This window comes from Peromyscus leucopus, chromosome 5 (genome assembly GCF_004664715.2).
Source record: "Peromyscus leucopus breed LL Stock chromosome 5, UCI_PerLeu_2.1, whole genome shotgun sequence".
Classification (NCBI taxonomy): domain Eukaryota; kingdom Metazoa; phylum Chordata; class Mammalia; order Rodentia; family Cricetidae; genus Peromyscus; species Peromyscus leucopus.
The window spans coordinates 68,073,486-68,093,038 of record NC_051067.1 but is presented as its reverse complement, the minus strand read 5'-3'; the positions used below and the strand labels follow the sequence as shown (position 1 = coordinate 68,093,038).

Here is a 19,553-nt window from a genome sequence, read left to right as displayed (position 1 = left end):
CCTCATACTCACCTCATACCCCTTCAGAGAAGGGCCCACTAGGACCACAGGTCGCATGGAAGGTACCACATCATAAGGAGGAGTGTGCTCTGTCTGCAGAGAGAGGAGACATTTTTAGACTCCTCAAAGGCAATGGACCTAAATACTTGAGGCATAAAGTACTCCTTTCTAAACTCTAATATACAAGACACTGATTTTTCAGACATTTAAATATTTCCATAATTGCCTCTTTTCTAAGTAAATAAAACCAATTAAAGATTGGTAGCTTTCTTTTCCTAAGGTTCAAGTTACTGATTAATCTTTAGTTTCCTTGAATACAAGATACTTGGTAGAACAAACAGAAACATGCCCAATGCAGACTAGGTACTTTAGGCTCAACTGTACATGGCTTCTTTGCTCTCCAGGTACACTTGGACTTTCTGAAGAGTTGAAAGGATGATGGTTAATCATGGAAGACAAATTCCTGTTAGCTTTGCATATGATATGTTGGTCTTACCTGTATAAACCTTAGTTACCAAACACTGTGCCTCTCACTACCAAATGCTTGGAATTCCACTGAAATTAGAAGAAGCAGCAAGTGGCATGCATGCTTGCTTCTAACAGTGATAATCATTACTGTTCACAGCTTCAGTGCTAATGCTTTGGAATTTTTGACCTTTATTTTTTGGCACTTATAAAACTTCTCAAATCAAGATTTATGTGCATTGGAATGAAGGTGAATGATTTTCATAATTTTATTTGCCCATGCTTCAGTGGCTTCAAAATGCTTATTACTGCCTTGCATATCTAATATGTTTTTGAAGCACATATTAGCTAGTTTCTGCTCCATAACTGATTCATATCTTTCTAGGGATACTTTGTTTGTTTGTTTGTTTGTTTAGAAGAATAGGGTAGAAATTAATTTTATTGCCATTTCCAAAACTATCACTTTTCAGCTTGATTTTTTTTTCAAATAAAAATTTGAAACTTAGGTAACATAATTTGTTTGATGAAATTTAAACAAGCTCTGGTAACAGGCTATTGTAAAGTGATGGAGAAGTAACCTTTCTTAATGCATAAGGGCAAGAGATAGGGCTTTGGACACTGGATGAACAAATAATTTACTCTTGTTAAAGACTCATGAGCTCTGTAAGACACATCCTCCATTAAGGAGCATCTGAAAAATATATTTTAAACATAGCATATACCAAAAGAATTTTAAGAGTTTGATCAACTGATGTGCATATAATATTTGCACCATTCTGTCACTAAAAACCATTTGACTGTTGCTTAAAATCACTCATCACAAACTTGATGTATTCCTATGTTTCTTTTGCTTATGGAGCTATTTAGACCCACATCAAATTCAACAGCGTCTATATGAGCTTTCACCAGTAGTTGTAGACCATATAATCAAAGGGAAAAAGATGGTACTGTTAACTGGGCTGTTCACCTTTTACTGCTCAAAGTTTTCCCTAGCACTCAAAGCTTCATTTTAACAGACATGATAAAGATAAAATACATATTTGAATAAAATTTTTAAAATTAGACACACACAATACAGTGACAGCACAAAAGGCAGACAAGCAGCACTCTAAAAGCAACCTAAAACACGGAAGACAATTGATGTGGACTCGCACACAGCCAGCTCTCCTGTCTGAGTTCCACATTATCACAGAATAAGGAACACAGAGTGAGCACCAGTGCCGCAGGCATCAGAAGCAGATTTGTTAAGTGATTGCATCTCATAGCACTTGGGTTTGTACTGAAAATGCCTGGAGACCACATCCTTTTGATACTGGAGTAAGAACACCCCTTTCACCATTACCAGTAGGGATATAAATTGCACGCAGTGTAAGAACAGCTATTAAGAAATCTGAGTGGCCCAGTATTAGACAGTACTTTGGTTCCTTCAGTCTGTGACTGCCAACTAGCAAGTTTCAATCAGTTTCTCTATCAGCAGGGGCAGCAATAGAAATTACCTTATTTGATGGAATATTGGTACTCCATGCCGTATTGCTAATGATAACATTTTTATCTGTCCTTTTTAGCTAAGCTATTTTTTTTTTTTTTGCATCTTTAGTGGAAAAATTAGGATAAACTTGTTTAATGTTGTGAAATTTGCAGGCAGGTGAACTGCAAAATACTCTCTGATGAACATGGTCATATCAATGTTGCTACTTGAAGTCCAGAGTGGCTGAGTAGTGTTGACTGTCTAAGAAACACCTGCATTTACCTAGCTGCAAGCTTCAGCTATGATGACAAGGACAGACCAGAGAGGTGGCCCACTCTTGTGGAAGATCATCAGGTTGGGGCTTTCTGTGTCAACACAAAGGTCCAGGTGTTTAAAATTTTGCCTGGAGTTCTCTTCCTAATGATTATTAAAAAAAAAAAAAAAAAAAAAAAAAAAAAAGCTTATGCTTCTGTGTATGATAACTTACTGTTAACCTCTAAAGAGCAAACATGTTTTATTTGTGGAGGTAAGACTTTTAATTTTCTGAAAGTCTAGGGAAGAACAGAGATTTTGCTTCATATATAAGTTAAAAAATACCCAGGCTTGTGCCAGACTTGGTAACAATAGGGAGTATGAGTCTGAAAGGATAATGGCTTGGAAGGTGTTATGTCAAAGGAGAAGAAAAAAATGGAAATAGGGAGGGCTTTTAAAAATAGTGTTACAAAGCAATGAAACAAGCCGAGAGGAAACTTGTATACAAAGAGGTCTTGGGATTTCCCTGGAGTTTCCAGTCAGGGTACAGCATCAGTATATCATCTTGATTGGCCAAGGAAAAAGGCTCTACATATGGCCAGCAGCCCCATTGTCTAACAGGTGAGATGCTGAAATCTGACTGATGGAGAAGGCAAGAATATTGGGAGAGTGTTTATATATGACAATAGGAAAAACTCACAGTAAACCGCCAAAACAAGCCTGTAGTTTTCCACTGGTCTTGTTCATCAGCAGATTTTGCACCTAATGGATTAGAAGTTTAAATACTGACTGAATTAAAAATTGAATAACCTTTTTTAAAGCACAAGCAATGTATCTGGATATTATAAACCAGAATCCAATAACTGCCTTAATATGCTTTATTATAAGTTATGTTTCTGGCAAAAAAAGAGACAGACAATAAAAGCATGTACAACTGAGGTGTGTTGTACAGCAGGGCCAGTGTTGGAAATCTTTGAATATTTAAACAAAGTCTCTTGTGGCAGATATTATTCCATCAAAAAGGATAAGTATTGTAATGGCATTTCAACAGGTCACTCACTGAATTTAGTTGGTGTAAGATACATGGATTCAGTTAGCTGTTGATAGGCTGTTTTAGGACCCGGATGACTGTACTTAATAAAACTGAAGGAATTGATGCTAATGATGCCAGTGACAGGAAAAACACGGGTATGTCAATGTGGACTTACCGATTTCTGCTTCTGCTTAGCTACAGCAGCATGGAAAAGAAACAAAGAATAACAGAGCATGCGTGTTATTGGCTTGTCAAAGGACGCAGACAATCAACAGGACTGGAAGTGTGACGCAGTGCAGTTGAGCAAGTGGACAACAGGAGCTGGGAAGTCTGTGTTACCTTCTTAAAGAAGGGCATTCTTTTCTCTTTGGAGTGGGGTGACGTTACACTGTTTGCACTGGGCTTAGGGGAGCGGTGGTTTGCTGGAATATCATTCTCTTCTGCATCTAAGCCAGTGGCATCTATGTCTATAGCTATATACAGACAAACAATTCAAAAGTCGTCAGGTGGACAGGAGAGGAAAAGTAGGTTATAAAGAAAATAAAATGAAAGCAAATAGACTAACCACTGTAGAAGAAGAGTTATCATGAGTGAGCAGCATATTACAGAATAAAATATGAACATAAAACATTAAGGATGCAATGCAATCAAATTTAACTAGACAGAGATACCCTTGGAATAGCTATTTTTTGCAAAAGTCAGTTTTGTGCTAGATTTCCTGAGTACTTTTAGAGAAACATTTTTTACTGTTTCAAATGTTGATATTCTTCATATTAGCTTATAAATGTAAGATACAAAGCATTTGGTCTCACTTTGTACAATGTCTTAGAGCTCAGCTCTTAGGTAAAAGACAAGTGCTTTGGACACATTTAATATGATAGGCCTCAGTCTTCTCATTTTGTTTGATTTTAATGTTAGCAGAAAGGGAACCACATAAAAAGTTTCATCAAAATTATAGCAGACATTTGAGGAAAAGAGACTAGAAAGCCCTTAATCCAGGCAACACCCAGGAAGTCGTAAAGAAGACAAATGATTGTTAGGGTGTTCTGAAATGGGCAGGATTGAAATGATTTCAAGGTAGTGTGGGTGCTCTCGGAGAGCCTGATTGAAGACCAGTGGGAAACACCAGATTAATGAAATCATTATAAAAAAATCAGTTAAGATTTGGGTGCTTTCCAAGCCTCTGAGGCAGAATGCAATATCCCAAAGGCACAAGAGAACAGGCCTCTTCTTTCCTCATGAATAAAATAAAGGTTCCAAGTTGGTTGCTTGACATGTTTTCACTTCTGAAATTCTTTTACCTGAAAATGTAGCTCTAAAACTAGTCAATGAAAAAGGATGCATAATTTCACTTTCAAGTTTCTGCAATCTTTCTAACATGAAATTGCTATAAAATTTGATCAACTACAGAATCAAGTGGTAAGTTACAAAGGTCAACTCAAACACTTGGTTTTTAAGACTTAGAAGCTGAACCCACAGAATGAAAGGGGCTTGCTCTTGGCAGAATTCCTGCAGAGCCAGGCTGCAGACCCAGCGTGCCTGCCTTAGAGCTGTACCCATTCCTGCACCACACTGCCTTGTAGGTGAGGTGCCTTCACCTTCTGAATGCATTCTTTCTGTTCCTTTTACTTCTCTGTTGCTCATGTCCTTGGGATTTGAACTTGCTAGGCAATTACTTTATGGGTGAGATTAGGTCAAGCAGAAGAAAAGAAAATTTATTCATCCTATTAAGCCTCACTCAAAATATGCTAACTCTGGAACAAATTCCACATTGTATCGATATAAGGGATAACCAGTTAGAGTAACAGTTTGATACTTAGGTTCAGCTCCCATGCCCTGTGATGCACAAGCTGAGCTGAAGGTTACAGAAGCCTCTCCTGGCCCTTTCAAAGGACCCAATTTCATCTGAGACAGCACATCATTCTACAGTTTTGCAGTTTCTGTGGTCTGGGAGGTTTCAGACTTGAGAACAGGGATATCCTGTTTAGTTGTTTTTGTTTGATTGGTTCGGAAGTCTGTGAAGGAGTGAACACCTGACTTATCTGCACAATGTTGCAGTTATCAGCTCTGGTATTTTATGGGTAGGGATTTCTAGCCTGTGCCTACTAATTAGTTACAAGTTCAGACCTTGATCTGCAGAGGAAGGTCATAGTCAAAGGATTTTCAGACCAACTTAGATTTTTACACCGCACTATAGCTTTGCTCATGTTGGAAGGTTTCTATATGGTGCTTCTTGAGCAATATTATCCTGAAGAGAATGTGAAAGCAGGTCTTGAATCCCAACAAGGAAGCATGCTGTTACAACTTCCGGGCGTGAAGGTGAGGATCTAGGCTGTTATTTCATTCTTCTAATAATAGGTCTTAACATCAAATCTGCTTCCTTTCTGGTAATGTGTTCCCGTCTACTTCATCCTCCCTCCCTTTCCCTGGGCTTATGACAGCCACATTCGAGGAACAATACCCTCCAAGAACTTGATTGGAACTGAGACTAAAAACCCCGACAAATGCAAGAGTTCATAGACCTTCATGATGGTGGCATTTCTGAATTGAATTTTAGGATTTATCCACTGAATCTCATCTGCTATGGTCATTGGATGTTTTAAAAGGAAATTCATGAAATGAATTTAAACAGGAAATTTGTAAAGAATGGGAATGCATACAGGTCTAGCCCTGACAAGGATGAGCTACTCAGCCCCCTGTATAGAGCCTGAGTTCCAGATGGAAGGTGACCTGCACCTCAACACCAAGGGCTCCAAATCCCTTTCCAACTTAGTACTTGGTGACTTCTTGTTTAAATTTAGGTCTAGAAGTGTTGGGGTTCATTCTGAAACAGAATTCAAAAATGTCACATTCAGAACACATTAAGAAGCACGCTTTTCAACTCTTCAGTTTTCTGTACACTTGACTGAACTCAGATGATTCTCCTCCTGAGAGATGCTACCCACTTTTAATTACATACTTGTATTCCCATACTCTAGCAAACACTAGCATTTATGTGGGGAAAAGGTGCTTCCACATAGTTTAAACTATTTTATTATTCTTCACTGTTATTTATTTCTTGTCTCATTCCTTATTTATTTAGAAAACCTTAGGAACATATTTTAGCTTACTCTTGGAGCTTGGGTCAAGTCAAGCCAAGTTCGAGACTGGGGCCTATGCACAGGTATAATGTGAGGTACTATTGTGCAACTGGAGACTACCTCATTGTGTATATGGGAATTGGAAATTACTCCTTGGTCTAGCAGTGAGTTGGGAATTATAGTTAGGACCTCTAGTAAGCAAAAGAGATGAAAGTTACACTTGTAGACCAGTCTACATTTGCTACGGAGCAGTCAGTTGTCTTTGGAAGTAGACTTAGAAAATTTTCTCTGGAATTTTCTGAAGATTCCCTTTAGATCAAGGGATCTTAATCTAAAGGGAATACAAAAATGAAGAATCCCTGAAGATTCCCCATTGAGTTATTGATATGAAACTCATCACAGAGCTTAGATATTCTGATAGTGCATCTTACGTTTGGTTTTATCTTCAGTCCACTCAGTCTCAATGTTGATTTTTAGCAATGATGACACGTGACTCCAAAATTAAATATTATTTTGCATTCACACCAACTGACTTGTTCTCCAGTACACAGGCACTATTCAGCATTTTGTTAACACCAATCAAGGTTGTATTATCATTAGAAGACATGGAAGAAGTCTACTTGTCTCCAGCAGGGGCTTTATCACAATCTGATAAAACTTCCTCCCGTGTTAGGGCCTTCATGACAGTCTTCAGATATAGCCTTTTAGATAGTTAGGTTATCTTTAAGGCCTAGAAAGGAATCCCTGTAACTTCACATGTTTGAGCAAGGGCAGGAGTGGACGCCTTCTCTTGTGCATACAGAGATTCCTGATTCCTCTTTCATCATGGTAGACATATGCCCCGCATTAATACTGCAGGCCTTCAGTGTCTGCTCTGAGCAAACTAGCTTGCTTAATTTTCTGTGGCTTTAAATTGATATGAGTTATAAGTGTATAGTTTTTCCAACCAACCCCGACCCTAAACTGACAGTTCTTTATCTGCTCAGATCTTGCTCACTTAAAAATACATACTTTTGCTAAACATTTACTTGATAAAAGGTGTCAACTTTCAGGAGGCACATATAGAAGAACTTCAACTTCGCACATGACAGATTTATCAGATAAAATACAATGTAATACACTGAAATTTAAATTTAAATTCACATAAAACCTTTCTGCCTTTGACAACATGTCACAGTAGGAATAAGGTGAGCAATGGCATTACATCTGTCACTTCTGTAACAACTTAGAGCAAATACAGGCTATTTCCTTGCTCGATCTTCAATACCAAGAAGAAAAAAAAACTGTCCATACTGTCCCTAATTTCATGGGGGCCTTGTTATTTCTGATACACTTTAACATGTGTAGGTTTGTAAATTCACATAACTAAAGTAGTCAGGGTAGCATGAAAGGTGTATACAGTGCTCAACACTGATCACCTACTTACCAGATGATGGAGGTGTCGATTTTCTGGAACTAGGTACTATGTCACCCAGACTGGATGATGAATTTCCTCCTGATTTACTGAAGTGAAGTAAACATTCAGATTAGACTCAACAATTGTTTTAGATGTTAAAACATTGTACTGCTCAATAAATGTTATAATTTATCACAGTTTTTAATTGAACCAAAAAATGTCTGCTGCTAAGAAGGAAGCAAATTTCCCAATGGAGATTCCTAGACTACTTGAAACAGTTTTATGATAGTCTCTGTTTTGAAGTTCATGTTTTAATTTTTTGAAGTCCCTGGGAGAATGGAAAAGAGCTAGGATAATTTCTGCAGCCCTCCAGTTCCATGCCCAGATGACAGATGGCTAGACAGAAGAGATTTTCTTTGCCTTTACATTTAGAGGACTTGGAGGCAAGGTGTAAGACCTCAAGGCTAACACCAGTTCCTTTGGATCAGCTTGATTACTTTTAGTATCTTAATATTAAAAGTATACCTTGCATGGCAACCCATAAATGAAAAACATAGCAATACCCCAATTCACCAATATTTAAGATAAAAGAAGAAACTTAGACACAGATTGTAATATGAATTAACTAGAAGACAATAATGAAAATTTTCAAAACAAGACAAACAAAGATCCAACTTGGTTGCGTTGTGAAGATTATTCAATACTTATGAACAGGGCAAAGGGGTATCTACTAAAACATGCTTATAAGAAAATGTTATAATGACATCTATATCTTGTATGATAATTTTAAAAATAAAAAATGCAAATTAAAAAAACCCACAGTTATAAGATCCTAATGTGATGGAGCATATGCTTACGTGTCTTAGAAACTTTGGAGTTTATAGTAGAATTTATAATTTACCAGTACATAGAAATGTGTGTCATCTCTTAACACACATAAAGATCCCAGAAACATGCTCATAAAATGAGAATGTCATGGAATTCAGACAACATAACTGCAGTGCCCAGGGATTCTTATCATGGATGGTCCAGGTCCTACTAGAAAGAATTGTGGACCATGGCTGTGCCTCAGGGGACCCTGCTGACAAAGCTAAGCACTGATAAGCAGTTAAAAGATCTGCCCTTACTGATTGGTTGAATTTTTTCTCATCTTAATAGCATTTTAATACACAAGCAAATGTCAAGCACTTTACTAAACAACCAGCAGGTGGGTTCTGCCTCTGTAAGAGCTTAAATATTTCTGCATATCCAATAAGAACATGCAGGAGTATATACAGTTCATAAAAAAGTAGAACTTACAGAATCACTTTTGCCAATTACAAAAGGATACTGATCCCTAAAACCAAGCACTTTCTTCCTGTGGCTTTTACCTTTTGTTTGTATCCTCAATAAAATCCTAAGTCCAACTTTAGTTCAAGCATGGGTTTGCTCTACTTTATTTATAAATTTTAATAGGCAATATATTATGTTGTGTAAAATTGTGACAGATGCTGCCAGTATCTAAACTGTTCAGAGGCAGATATGTCTTTTGAATGCTATATACATGCCCAATTCTTGAACTGTACACCTTTGATTGTTTGTTAATCTTTTTTTTTTTTTTTTTTTTTTGGTTTTTCGAGACAGGGTTTCTCTGTGTAGCTTTGTGCCTTTCCTGGAACTCACTCTATAGCCCAGGCTGGCCTGTTTGTTAATCTTTTAAAGCATTTTATTATTATTTGTGAGTGTTCTGTCTGCATATATGTAAATATACCACCTGTTTGCAATGTTGATGGGGGCCAGAAGAGGGCATCTGATCCTGTGGAACTAGAGTTACAGTTGTTTGACTCCATGTGGGTGGTAGAAACTGAACCTAGGTACTCTGGAAGAGCAATCATTACTCTTAACCACAGAGCAGGCTCTCCAGCCCCATATATTTTGTCATACTTTGAAATCTTTGTATAACCACACATATATGCATATGTGTGTATATATAATACAAATAAGTATATGTGTGCGTATATACACAAAATTCAGTCTTCTATATAAAAACACTGGACTCTGACTCTAAACTGGGCATGGTGGCTCACATCTTTAATCGCAGCACTTGGGAGGTTGAGGCAAGCAGATCTCTATGAGTTAGAGGCTAGCCTGGTCTACAGAGCAAGTTGCAGGACATCCACAGCTTCACAGAAAAACCCTGTCTCAAAAAAAACCAAACAAACAAACAAAAAAAAAACAAAAGAACCCCACTGACTCTGATTATGTCCTCACAAAAATATACAAAGTGTTAAAAGGCAAATATAAACACTGTGGAAGTGAGTAGAAGTACTTAAACATAACTAGACAAAAGCTTGGTCAAGAGATGTAATAAAATAAAATGAGAAAAATTAAAGAAAGAGTATACGGTTTTAAGAAAAAGTAACCAGTTCAGTAGAATAATTTGCGAGATGTTGATAGTGTGACAGTGATCCAAAGCTAGTTTTAATAAGGCTGAGTATATTCTATTTCACTTGTCTGTTGACAGTAGGTAAAAAAAAAACTTGCTAACATTAAAATATTATCACTAATAACAGAGTTTATGTCATCATATAAACAAGCAAGATATAACAGAATGAAAACAGGAACTCAGCTGTCCACATGAAGATAAAGTCTTCTCCATCCCCCTCCATCCATCCATGTGAGAAGCAGCATGCCGTGCTCTTCAGCTTGGCTCTGTTGGCTTCAATATGAAATTCACCACATGGATGAGAAGCCCTCCTAATAAGTGTCTTGGTGAAGGGAAGGGAAGCTTAAACCTCCTAGGAAGGTGCAGTTGGAGTAATAGGCTCAGCCTATTATATAACTCAGCTAACCGCTATTGGCCAAGGCCATTTTAACATGCTTCATGCATAGTGTCTTTTTACGGGCTCAACAGCTGGGAGAACTGAAAATTGAATCTGTCGGGTGAACACAAAACTAACAGACCACAGAAGCTGCTGTTTGCTAGTGATGCCTGAGACCGATATCCCTAAAGAATCTCTCAGCCACATTGGTTAACTAGAGACAGACACTGGGATTAGTCACCATGGCTGCTACGTGCCTGAGTATATTCAGCAAATGATTAAGACTTCAGAGTCCCCTCTGTGCTGAAGGCAAAATTTAACACTTTGTGACCTTAGCAGTTTTATTAATGATCAAAATGAATTTGATTCTCTTTCAAATGGGATAAAAATCAGAAGCCGGGATGAAGTGTTTTTAAGGGGAGCTATGGTGCTGTCAATGGACTTCGTCGACATCTACTTAATATGTTATAAGGATCACAGCTCTTAGCAAGAAACAAGACAGAAAGGAGGGCATCGTCTGCAATTCATAGAAACAGCTATTTTCCTCCTACCTGGAGTAGAATTTCCCTTGCTTGGCTCTCTGTTCATGCTGTAGCCTCATGTTTTCTAGTTTGACTGGGCTTGGAATAAATCCGATTTCACAGCCTTCTTTAACCAATCGTCCTATCCACCAGTCATTATTAAATTTCTACACACAAAAATCAGAAGTATTAGAATGAATTAGTGCACAGAAGTTTAAAGATCTGAATCGATTTCTTCTATAGCAGCTGCTTTCACTGGAGAGAAACACGGCAGTTAGAAGCATGCATCGAATACCAAAACTCGAGAAGCCCTTGGGTTGATGGGTTCAGCTCAGAAGAGTGAAGTATGCTTGGTGTGATCAGCCAGGAGCCCAAGAAAGGCTTTGCATTTCCTAGTCTCCCTCCCCAGTGCTGCTTTTAGGATCAGGCTGATTCTGTGAGAAGCTTTCAAGGTTCTATTGCCCATACCTAGCAAAAGACAATTAGGAACTAGGAAGTCTTCTAGAGCCTTTCCCCTTATAAAACTGGATTAGCTGGAAGTACTAATATTGAGAGAGAAGTACGGAAATGTACCTGAAATACTTTGTATCAGCAAAATGTACTGCTGTGCAATTTTACAATCACATAGTACAGTGTTCACAGATGGTTTTTCTCATGTTGATGCTGACAGTTTGTCTCTTGCAGGTAAAGTATTTATCTCGAGTCTTCACAATCTAATTTTAGTTTCTTCAATTAAATTTATTCTCAAACATGTCAAAAAATGCCCATGGTTTTTTTTTCCACAGTAGAATAAGATCCCGCTCAAAGTATTGGCATCAAGAAAAGTCCCCATATTAGTCTAGCTTCCTGCTGTAAAGTAGTTCACCATCATTTCTGAACACTTTTGTCTACTCTTTTGAAATTGTGAGCTCTCTCACTGGGCGGTCATGAGCTCCTTCACTCGTGCCCCTTAGTGCGCTTGTCAGGTAACTGTCATGTGCTCCCTATGAATTCTTCCAACTCTAAATCCCCTCGGGTCAAAAAAAAAGCTCATGTTCACACAGACTCATCTAGGAAGAATTACGGTCACTACGGTGTCCCACAGAGCAATCATGTGACATGTGGACACCAAAGAAAACTTAATTAAAGGTGAATTTTCCAATCTCCAGCCTGTGTCATTGTCAGCTTAGGGGACAGGGGTTTTCTTGGCGTCAGCTTCTGGTCTCACTTGCTCTGATTCCCACCGTTCCCTTCCCACTGCAGAGATTATGCTTCTCCGGTGGAAAGCAACCAAACCCTCTCCCAGGAGGCAGGCATGGTGATTCACAACTGTAATGCTAGCACTCAGGTGAGTGAGGTGGAGGCGGGTGAGAAGTAGGGAGATCATAGCAAATTTGAAGCCAGCCTGGGCTATATAGTTAGCTTCAGAACCTGAGCCTCATAGAAAGTTCCAGGCCAACCTGGGCCGCAGAGTGAAATCTTGTCTCATAAGAAACAAAAAAGAAAAAAGACTCTTCCTTAGATAACTCCAACTTCAGACATCAGGGGAAATCACACATAGTCAATCAAGGTTAATCATTAAGAGAGACAATGCAGGACACACATAAAAATGGATTGCCTAACAAAATAGTTCCCAATTTCTAGGACACACAGCCCAAAGGGGCCCTGGCATTCCTTCCAGGAGCCTCTGACTCCTTTCTACATTCAAAGTTTATTTATACCAGAAAAGGCTGTGAGCCACTGATTTAGCTGTATTTTAGACAACTGTAGCTAGACCTGGTGCTTTTCACAGCAGTAAGAAATCAGTGAGAGTCAAAGGTGAAAAAAATCACACTGAAAGAAACTGAAATTTTCCTTACTTCCTTAACATGCAGAAAATCTTTTGCCTCGAATGAGATGGCCATGCCTGGCACCGGAACATCATCCTCCTGGGCTGCGCTGTACCTGACATTGGTCCGAACTGCAAACGCAACAGGTTTTGTCTAAAAAGGGAGGAGAGGAAAAAAAATAATAAGAAAAGAAGTAACAGTGGCCCTCCCTTTTTTCCCTCAAGTACAAAGACACCCTCAAAAACTGTTGGAATCACTGCTCCTCCTCATGGGTTTCTCATCACAAAGCAGCTTGTTAGTATTCTCAATGAAGGTGCTTGATCTCGGCCACACCCACCCACTTCTGAAGTAGAAAACAAAAAAGGTATTGTTCTCTTTGAAAGCACTGAAGTAATACAAGTGAAGATAAATGAATGAAATATGTGTTTACAACACTATAGCAGGCAACAACCGGAAACCAGGACACACACACACACACACACACACACACACACACACACACACTGCATAATTTGGTTTGGATGGAAACAACAACATAGAAACTGCCCCCCCTACCCTGAACATCCACTTCAATTAATCATTAATGATGTAATTCCCAGTAGTATAACATTTGGAATGGAAAAATAACTAGAGAATATATGCTCCAGTCTTAGCAACTATTATTCATGGCTGCAGGGAATTATGAAAGCATTGACCTTTTTATCCTACCATTTTTCCTCCTTGAGTTCACTCAGCCACTAAAGATAACATTAATTTAGCCATCCTTCACTGTTTGGTGCTTCTGAAAATTCACAGATAAGTATCTGTTCTCATTGGCAATACATGCATATTCAGGAGATGGATAAATTAAGGAGGCTGATTTTTGTGGCATGCATATTCTGAAACCAGGGGCTATTTTCCCTTTCCTTGTTTCCTGGGTGCAAGATCAGACAGAATCTGAGACACCTTGACCTTATAGAGTGTTCACAGGAAGGTGAGACAGCGGAGAGCATGGTTATAGACCAGTACAAAAATCTGGGGCACAGTGGGACCCAAGAGATGATCTAGACCTTGAGGGCAGCAAAGCTAGGTCAGCCTTCTAGACCAAAAATCAGGATGAGCTCTGAGACTGAGTTCAAACTGCTCTTCTCCCAGCTTCAGGCTCACGGGCTTTATTAGAGAAGCTTCATCAGGGCTTAAGGTAAGGTGGCAGAGAAAATGGACTGCATAGACACAGGGCTAGCCTACAGCCCTGATAAGACATCTATAAGGGGAACTCCAGGGCTGGCTGTTGTAGAATTATATTTGTACACAGGTTTATTCAGGGTCGTGATTAGGATGCCAGGTCGGCTGGGAATCACTGTGGCCATTCCGCTGTCACTGGACTCTGTCACTTCTCTGAGGACCACATCCTCAGACCACTCTCCTGCATCCCTTTCTAACTTGCTTTCCTGCTGTGAAGCACAAGACACCTGAGGTAGCAGTGGATCATCCAGTCCAGTTTTACTTACAACCCTGTGCCAAGGAGCCACATGGGCACGTGCTACGTTGTTTAAGGTTGACTAGTAAGGTGCCTGTGCTCTGTTGCCCCCTTTATGGCACATAGAATTCAAAGCTTACTATAGATCACCTCGTGAAGTAAACCTAAATAGATTACCAAATCAATAAACACTACTTCACAAGAGAGTAGCACATCACCCTCCAGCTAATGAAGTAAAAGTGCTTTAAGAATATAAAGCCAGGGGCTGGAGAGATGGCTCAGAGGTTAAGAACACTGGCTGCTCTTCCAGAGGTCCTGGGTTCAATTCCCAGCAACCACATGGTGGCTCACAACTATCTGTAATGAGATCTGGTGCCCTCTTCTGGTGTGCAGGGACATATGCAGACAGAACACTGTATACATAGTAAATAAATAAATCTTTAAAAAAAAAAAAAAAAAAAGCTGGGTGGTGGTGGTGCATGCCTGTAATCCCAGCACTCAGGAGGCAGAGGCAGGCGGATCTTTGTGAGTTCGAGGCCAGCCTGGTTTCCAAAGCGAGTTCCAGGCAAGGTGCAAAGCTACACAAGAAACCCTGTCTCGAAAATCAAAAAAAAAAAAAAAAGAACATTAAAGCCATGTCTTAGTTACTACTGTCTTCACCCTATTTCCAGTACCTAAGGAGATGAGAACCAGCACATGATACAAAAGTTAAAAACTCCCATTCTTTTCTTCTAGGTGGTTCTTCCCTTTGCAGGTGACATTAGAAAAGCAAGACTGTGGGAGTGTCTGCCACCTGGCAAGCAGTGTGCTGAGTGCTGTGCATACACTGATGAGTATATCACTAAATCACCAATGGTTGTTTTCCCAGATGAGGCTCCAAAAGCTTTCCCAGAAGCCTGGCGTGGTGGCTCACATGGCTAACCTCAACACTTGGAAGGCTTAGGCAGGATGAGAGCATGTTCAAAGTCAACCTGGCCTAAAGAGCAAGACCCACTTCATAGAAACAAAACACACCACAACAAAATTGTCCCAGGTTGTAAGCAATGGATTACAACCAAACGCAACCTCCTCCCCCCAAAAGCCCAAGTTCTTTTAGTAAACTTCATGGCAGTTTCAGGCTATTTACATGTTTGTATGAAATTTTGAAGATCTGAAAATTATATTTTACATAGTGTTAAAAAGTGAACTGCTGTGGGATATCTTTTCATACGCTGTGAATATGTTACTCCCATTGGCGAATAAATAAAGCTGCATTGGCCTATGGCAGGACAGGATGGAGCCAGGTGGGAAAATCCAAAAGAGATAGTGAGAGAAGAAAGGAGAGTGAGTAGAGACACCAGCTGCCACCCAAGGAACAACAAGATGCCAGCAGACTGGTAATACCATGGCCATGTGGCAACATTTAGGTTAATAGAAATAGGTTGAGTTGTTATAAGAACTAGCTAAGCAAGAAGCCTGACCCATAAGCCATGTAATTCACAATTAATATTAAGCCTCTGAGTGATTATTTTATAAGTGACTGTGGGGCCAGGTGGGACTGGAGAAACTTCCAGCTACAGTTGACTAGTACCCTCCAAAAGAAAGAAAAAAGGCATGAATCTACCTTGATTCTCATAATAACTGAGCAGGTTCACAAGGGAAAACTGTCATTCATTAGAAAAGTCACACACTTTCATATTGTTTTGCTTGAATCAACTTGAGGTTTAGTATGTCAGTAGCAATGGTAAGTAATGTTTTTCATTTATTTGGATACATCTTTCTTTTTTTCCCTCAGGATATAAGGCAGTATTTCATGCAACAAGAATTGAGATATTAAAATTCTGTGGCTTCATAGCTTCTAAAAAGCTACTTAGGGAGACCATGAGGAAGGACATAGCTATTTTCATTCTGAAAAAAAAAAAAATGAGTAGAAAGCTATGGAAAATTCCTTGGGATGAAGTATTAACTATAAGGATTTTTAATAGCCTGGAAGTTATTTCAGGAACATGATAGCTTTACTTTGCAAGTTGATTAATTTTTTTTTGTGTGTGTGTGTGTGCAAGACTGATTTTCTATGTACCTTTGCTGTGGCAGCCCTGAATGCTGTGGCCCAGTGTCCTCCACAGTGTCACTAAGAACTCTGTGGTTCAACCGCATGCCTCAATTCTGTTTCCTTACACTTTTCATCAGTTTATGGCTGTCATCATGAACTTCCTCTGGAGATGAATACACTTCATTCTAAGGTGAGCCCTGCAGTTACTAGACATGCTGCTAAAGATCCAAGCCACCTGGTATCATCACCACCCTCCGATCCTTTACTCTCACACTAGCCCTACTTGACCTAGAGACCCAAAAGGATTCCAGAAATATCTCCTAACACTACTCCAGCTGTCCACCTTTAGATGCTTCTGCTGACTCCAGCCCTCTATCCCTCACTCTAGTCAGACAGTCTGTCTAGAGTCATCCAGTGACAGATGTGTACCCAAAAAGCTAGTATAACAGGTCCCAGAGGATGGTCTTGGATAGCTCTGTGGCCACAGGACTTTCGGTGTTTTATATCTAGTGGGTGTTCTTCTGGCTCTACAAAAGTTTCTGTGGAAGCCTATCAGAGATGAGCTTACAGCAAGAGCAGCTCTTACGTCCTCACAGCCTCCTACAGCTACTAGGCTTCACTCTCAGAAAGCAATTATTGTAAGTAGAAGATAATTCTGTTATGAACTCCTCTGGTCATGAAGCAGAATAAACAGACCATCATAGATCTATGATACTAGCTCCAGCTTTCTCCCCAATAGTTGGCTTAATGAGTTCATATTGAAACTAATAGTTTAAATAAGTGCAGCATAATGTTTATTTTAATTTTACTAAAGCATGCCAGTTGCATAATACTATTCAAAGGCCAAAGGGAATTCCTTGAAGATTAAAAACTTCCAATTATGATTAGTACAATTATGTAGATTTTTATGCATGGAGACTTCTTTATTCTTACAAAGCTGCATTATATTATGTTAAGTAGCAAAGCATACATTTTCATTAGGAAGGAGCAAAGAGCATAGGATGAAATTTATAGTTTCTCTTCTAGTGGTTATGATGGGCTTGCCTTAAATATGAGCTACTCCCAACTTGCTATCTTTTAATAAATTTAAAGAAAAATACAACCTAATTACCATTAGATGGGATGATCAACAAGAGAAGGGGCTGGAAAGCCATGGCTCAGTGGTTAGGAGCACTTGTTGTTCTTGCAGATGACTGGGTTTGGTGCCCAGCACCCACATGGTGGCTCACAACTATCTGTAACTCCAGTTCCAGAGAATCCAACACCTTCTTCTGACCTCTGGTGACACCAGGTACACACAAGGTGCAAGCCAAACACACATAATAAATAAATAAATCTTTAAAAATATTTCAAATTGCTGATCTGACATGATCTAATATTCTAGCAGAGATGATTCCATAAGTAGTGCATTTCAAAGAAGTTACAAAAGTTACATAGAGATAAGTCAGCATAGAGTAAACATGGGGAGGCTGGACGGGCCAAATAAATCAGGGTGATAAGAAAGGCTTTTCTGAATTCTCAATGATCTGTGAACCTTCAGTCCATCCATCTATTATCTTTGTATTAGAGATTGTTTTGAACAATGAGGGTACATTAATGAAGAGCATTACTGAGACTGCCTGCTCTCCAGAGTTCACAGCTGCAGAGACAGAGCAGGTGTGTCAGAATCTTCTAGTAGGCCAAGAGGATGAGGACCAGAAACTGCTGTATGAACCTTGTAACCCAAAGGCCAGCTGTTGATAACCAGTTCAGCAGCATGATAGGGGCTAAAACCCAACAGAAGAGGGAGAATAAAAGGAGAAGACACAGTGGGTATATAGAATGTCCAGGGAAATCTGTGATGAGAAAGAAAGGGATGGAATTGGAATGTCACAATTTTTATTTTCTCTTTCAATAGATGTGAATAAAAATATGATGATACATGAAAATGAAGAACGACTTGATGGTAAATGCTTAGGTAGAAACAATGAATTCCATGCTAGACAAAGGCAAGAAGGTAGAGTATACACATATACTAGAGGCTTCAACGATAGAATGTTATCTCAATGACTCACTTTCTCAATGGAACAGGAAGATGGGGTACAGGCAGGGGAAAAGGCAAGGTAGGGGTAGAAGAGAGACAGATGGTCTAACACTTAGCTCATCTAAGAGGGAGTTAGGTGAGTGGAGTAAGCAGTTGTGGTGGGCTTTGAAGCAAGCTCCTGTAAAGTCCAGTTAATTGATTTCTAAGCTATTTGTAAGCTAGTTCTGCTATGCTAGACTATAAAGAAAATCATAGGGAATTGAGTTAAAAGTATGGCCCCTTAACAAGATATAATGGCTTTAAAACTCCCTTCACTATGTTGCCTTCAATGTTACACAATAATATAATATATGTTATATATATATATACATATATATGTATATGCTCACACACATAACATAGATAGATGAGATAGATAGATAGATAGATAGATAAATGTATACACATGGTATGTCACACATATGTGTTACATAACTTGCATGTGTTATATACATATATGTAACATGTATGCATAAGTGTGCATATGTAACATATGTGCATATATATAAAACCATTCTTACTTACCTATGAATCTCAGAAATGAGTTGCTAACCATTCAGGTGATTTGAATTCCTATTTTGATAAATGTTTCATGTATTTCCCATAGTATTAGTTATACTTTAGTTACTGTTAGAGAAATCAAGTTGATTTCTTTCTTTTAGTGGAACCAAATATTCAGCAGCTACTCTACACAGGACACTGTTGGGAATGGTTAACTCACTACAGACACCAGGCTATAGTCTGATCAGGATTAAGTTTTAGTTACACATCTATAAATGCAAGTATATCTGTGTTTACTTAATTTAATTAGAATTAAGCAGTATGTGTGTGTGTGTGTGTGTGTGTGTGTGTGTGTGTGTGTGTTCCTATATTTGTGTTACTTTGGAATGAACCTGGGATCTCAAACATGCTAAACAGGTATGATACTGCTGACCACAGCTTCAACCCTCTTTTAATTTTTTACTTTAAGACAGGATCTATGAAGTTGACCAAGTTGGACTTGAGGCTAACCTTAAACTTGTTATCTTCCTGCCTCAGTCTTATGAGTAGCAAGGATTACAGATTTACATCACCAGTCCTAGCGAAGGAGTAAGTGTTTTAAAATAAAATTTGAAATTTCATCATGCTAAAACTATTAAACTTTTAGAATATGAAGTTAGAGTTGTATATAAAACA

The 19,553-nt window shown here is 38.9% G+C and overlaps 1 protein-coding gene across 11 annotated transcripts in view; it reads right to left on the bottom strand.

Annotated features, from left to right (window-relative positions):
- Nucleotides 1-19,553, bottom strand: part of Cacnb2 (calcium voltage-gated channel auxiliary subunit beta 2) — a 356,801-nt gene that overhangs the window by 18,959 nt on the left and 318,289 nt on the right. For 8 of the 11 annotated variants that reach the window (XM_028870493.2, XM_028870494.2, XM_028870495.2 and 5 more), the window contains 5 exons: nt 12,855-12,977; nt 11,047-11,183; nt 7,725-7,801; nt 3,558-3,691; nt 13-93 (listed from right to left, as the gene is read on the bottom strand). In XM_028870493.2, the coding sequence (XP_028726326.1) occupies nt 13-93; nt 3,558-3,691; nt 7,725-7,801; nt 11,047-11,183; nt 12,855-12,977 (552 nt within the window). Of the gene's footprint in view, nt 1-12; nt 94-3,393; nt 3,414-3,557; nt 3,692-7,724; nt 7,802-11,046; nt 11,184-12,854; nt 12,978-19,553 lie in introns of all 11 variants that reach the window. The other 3 variants (XM_028870497.2, XM_028870499.2, XM_028870505.2) reach the window with 1 other exon arrangement.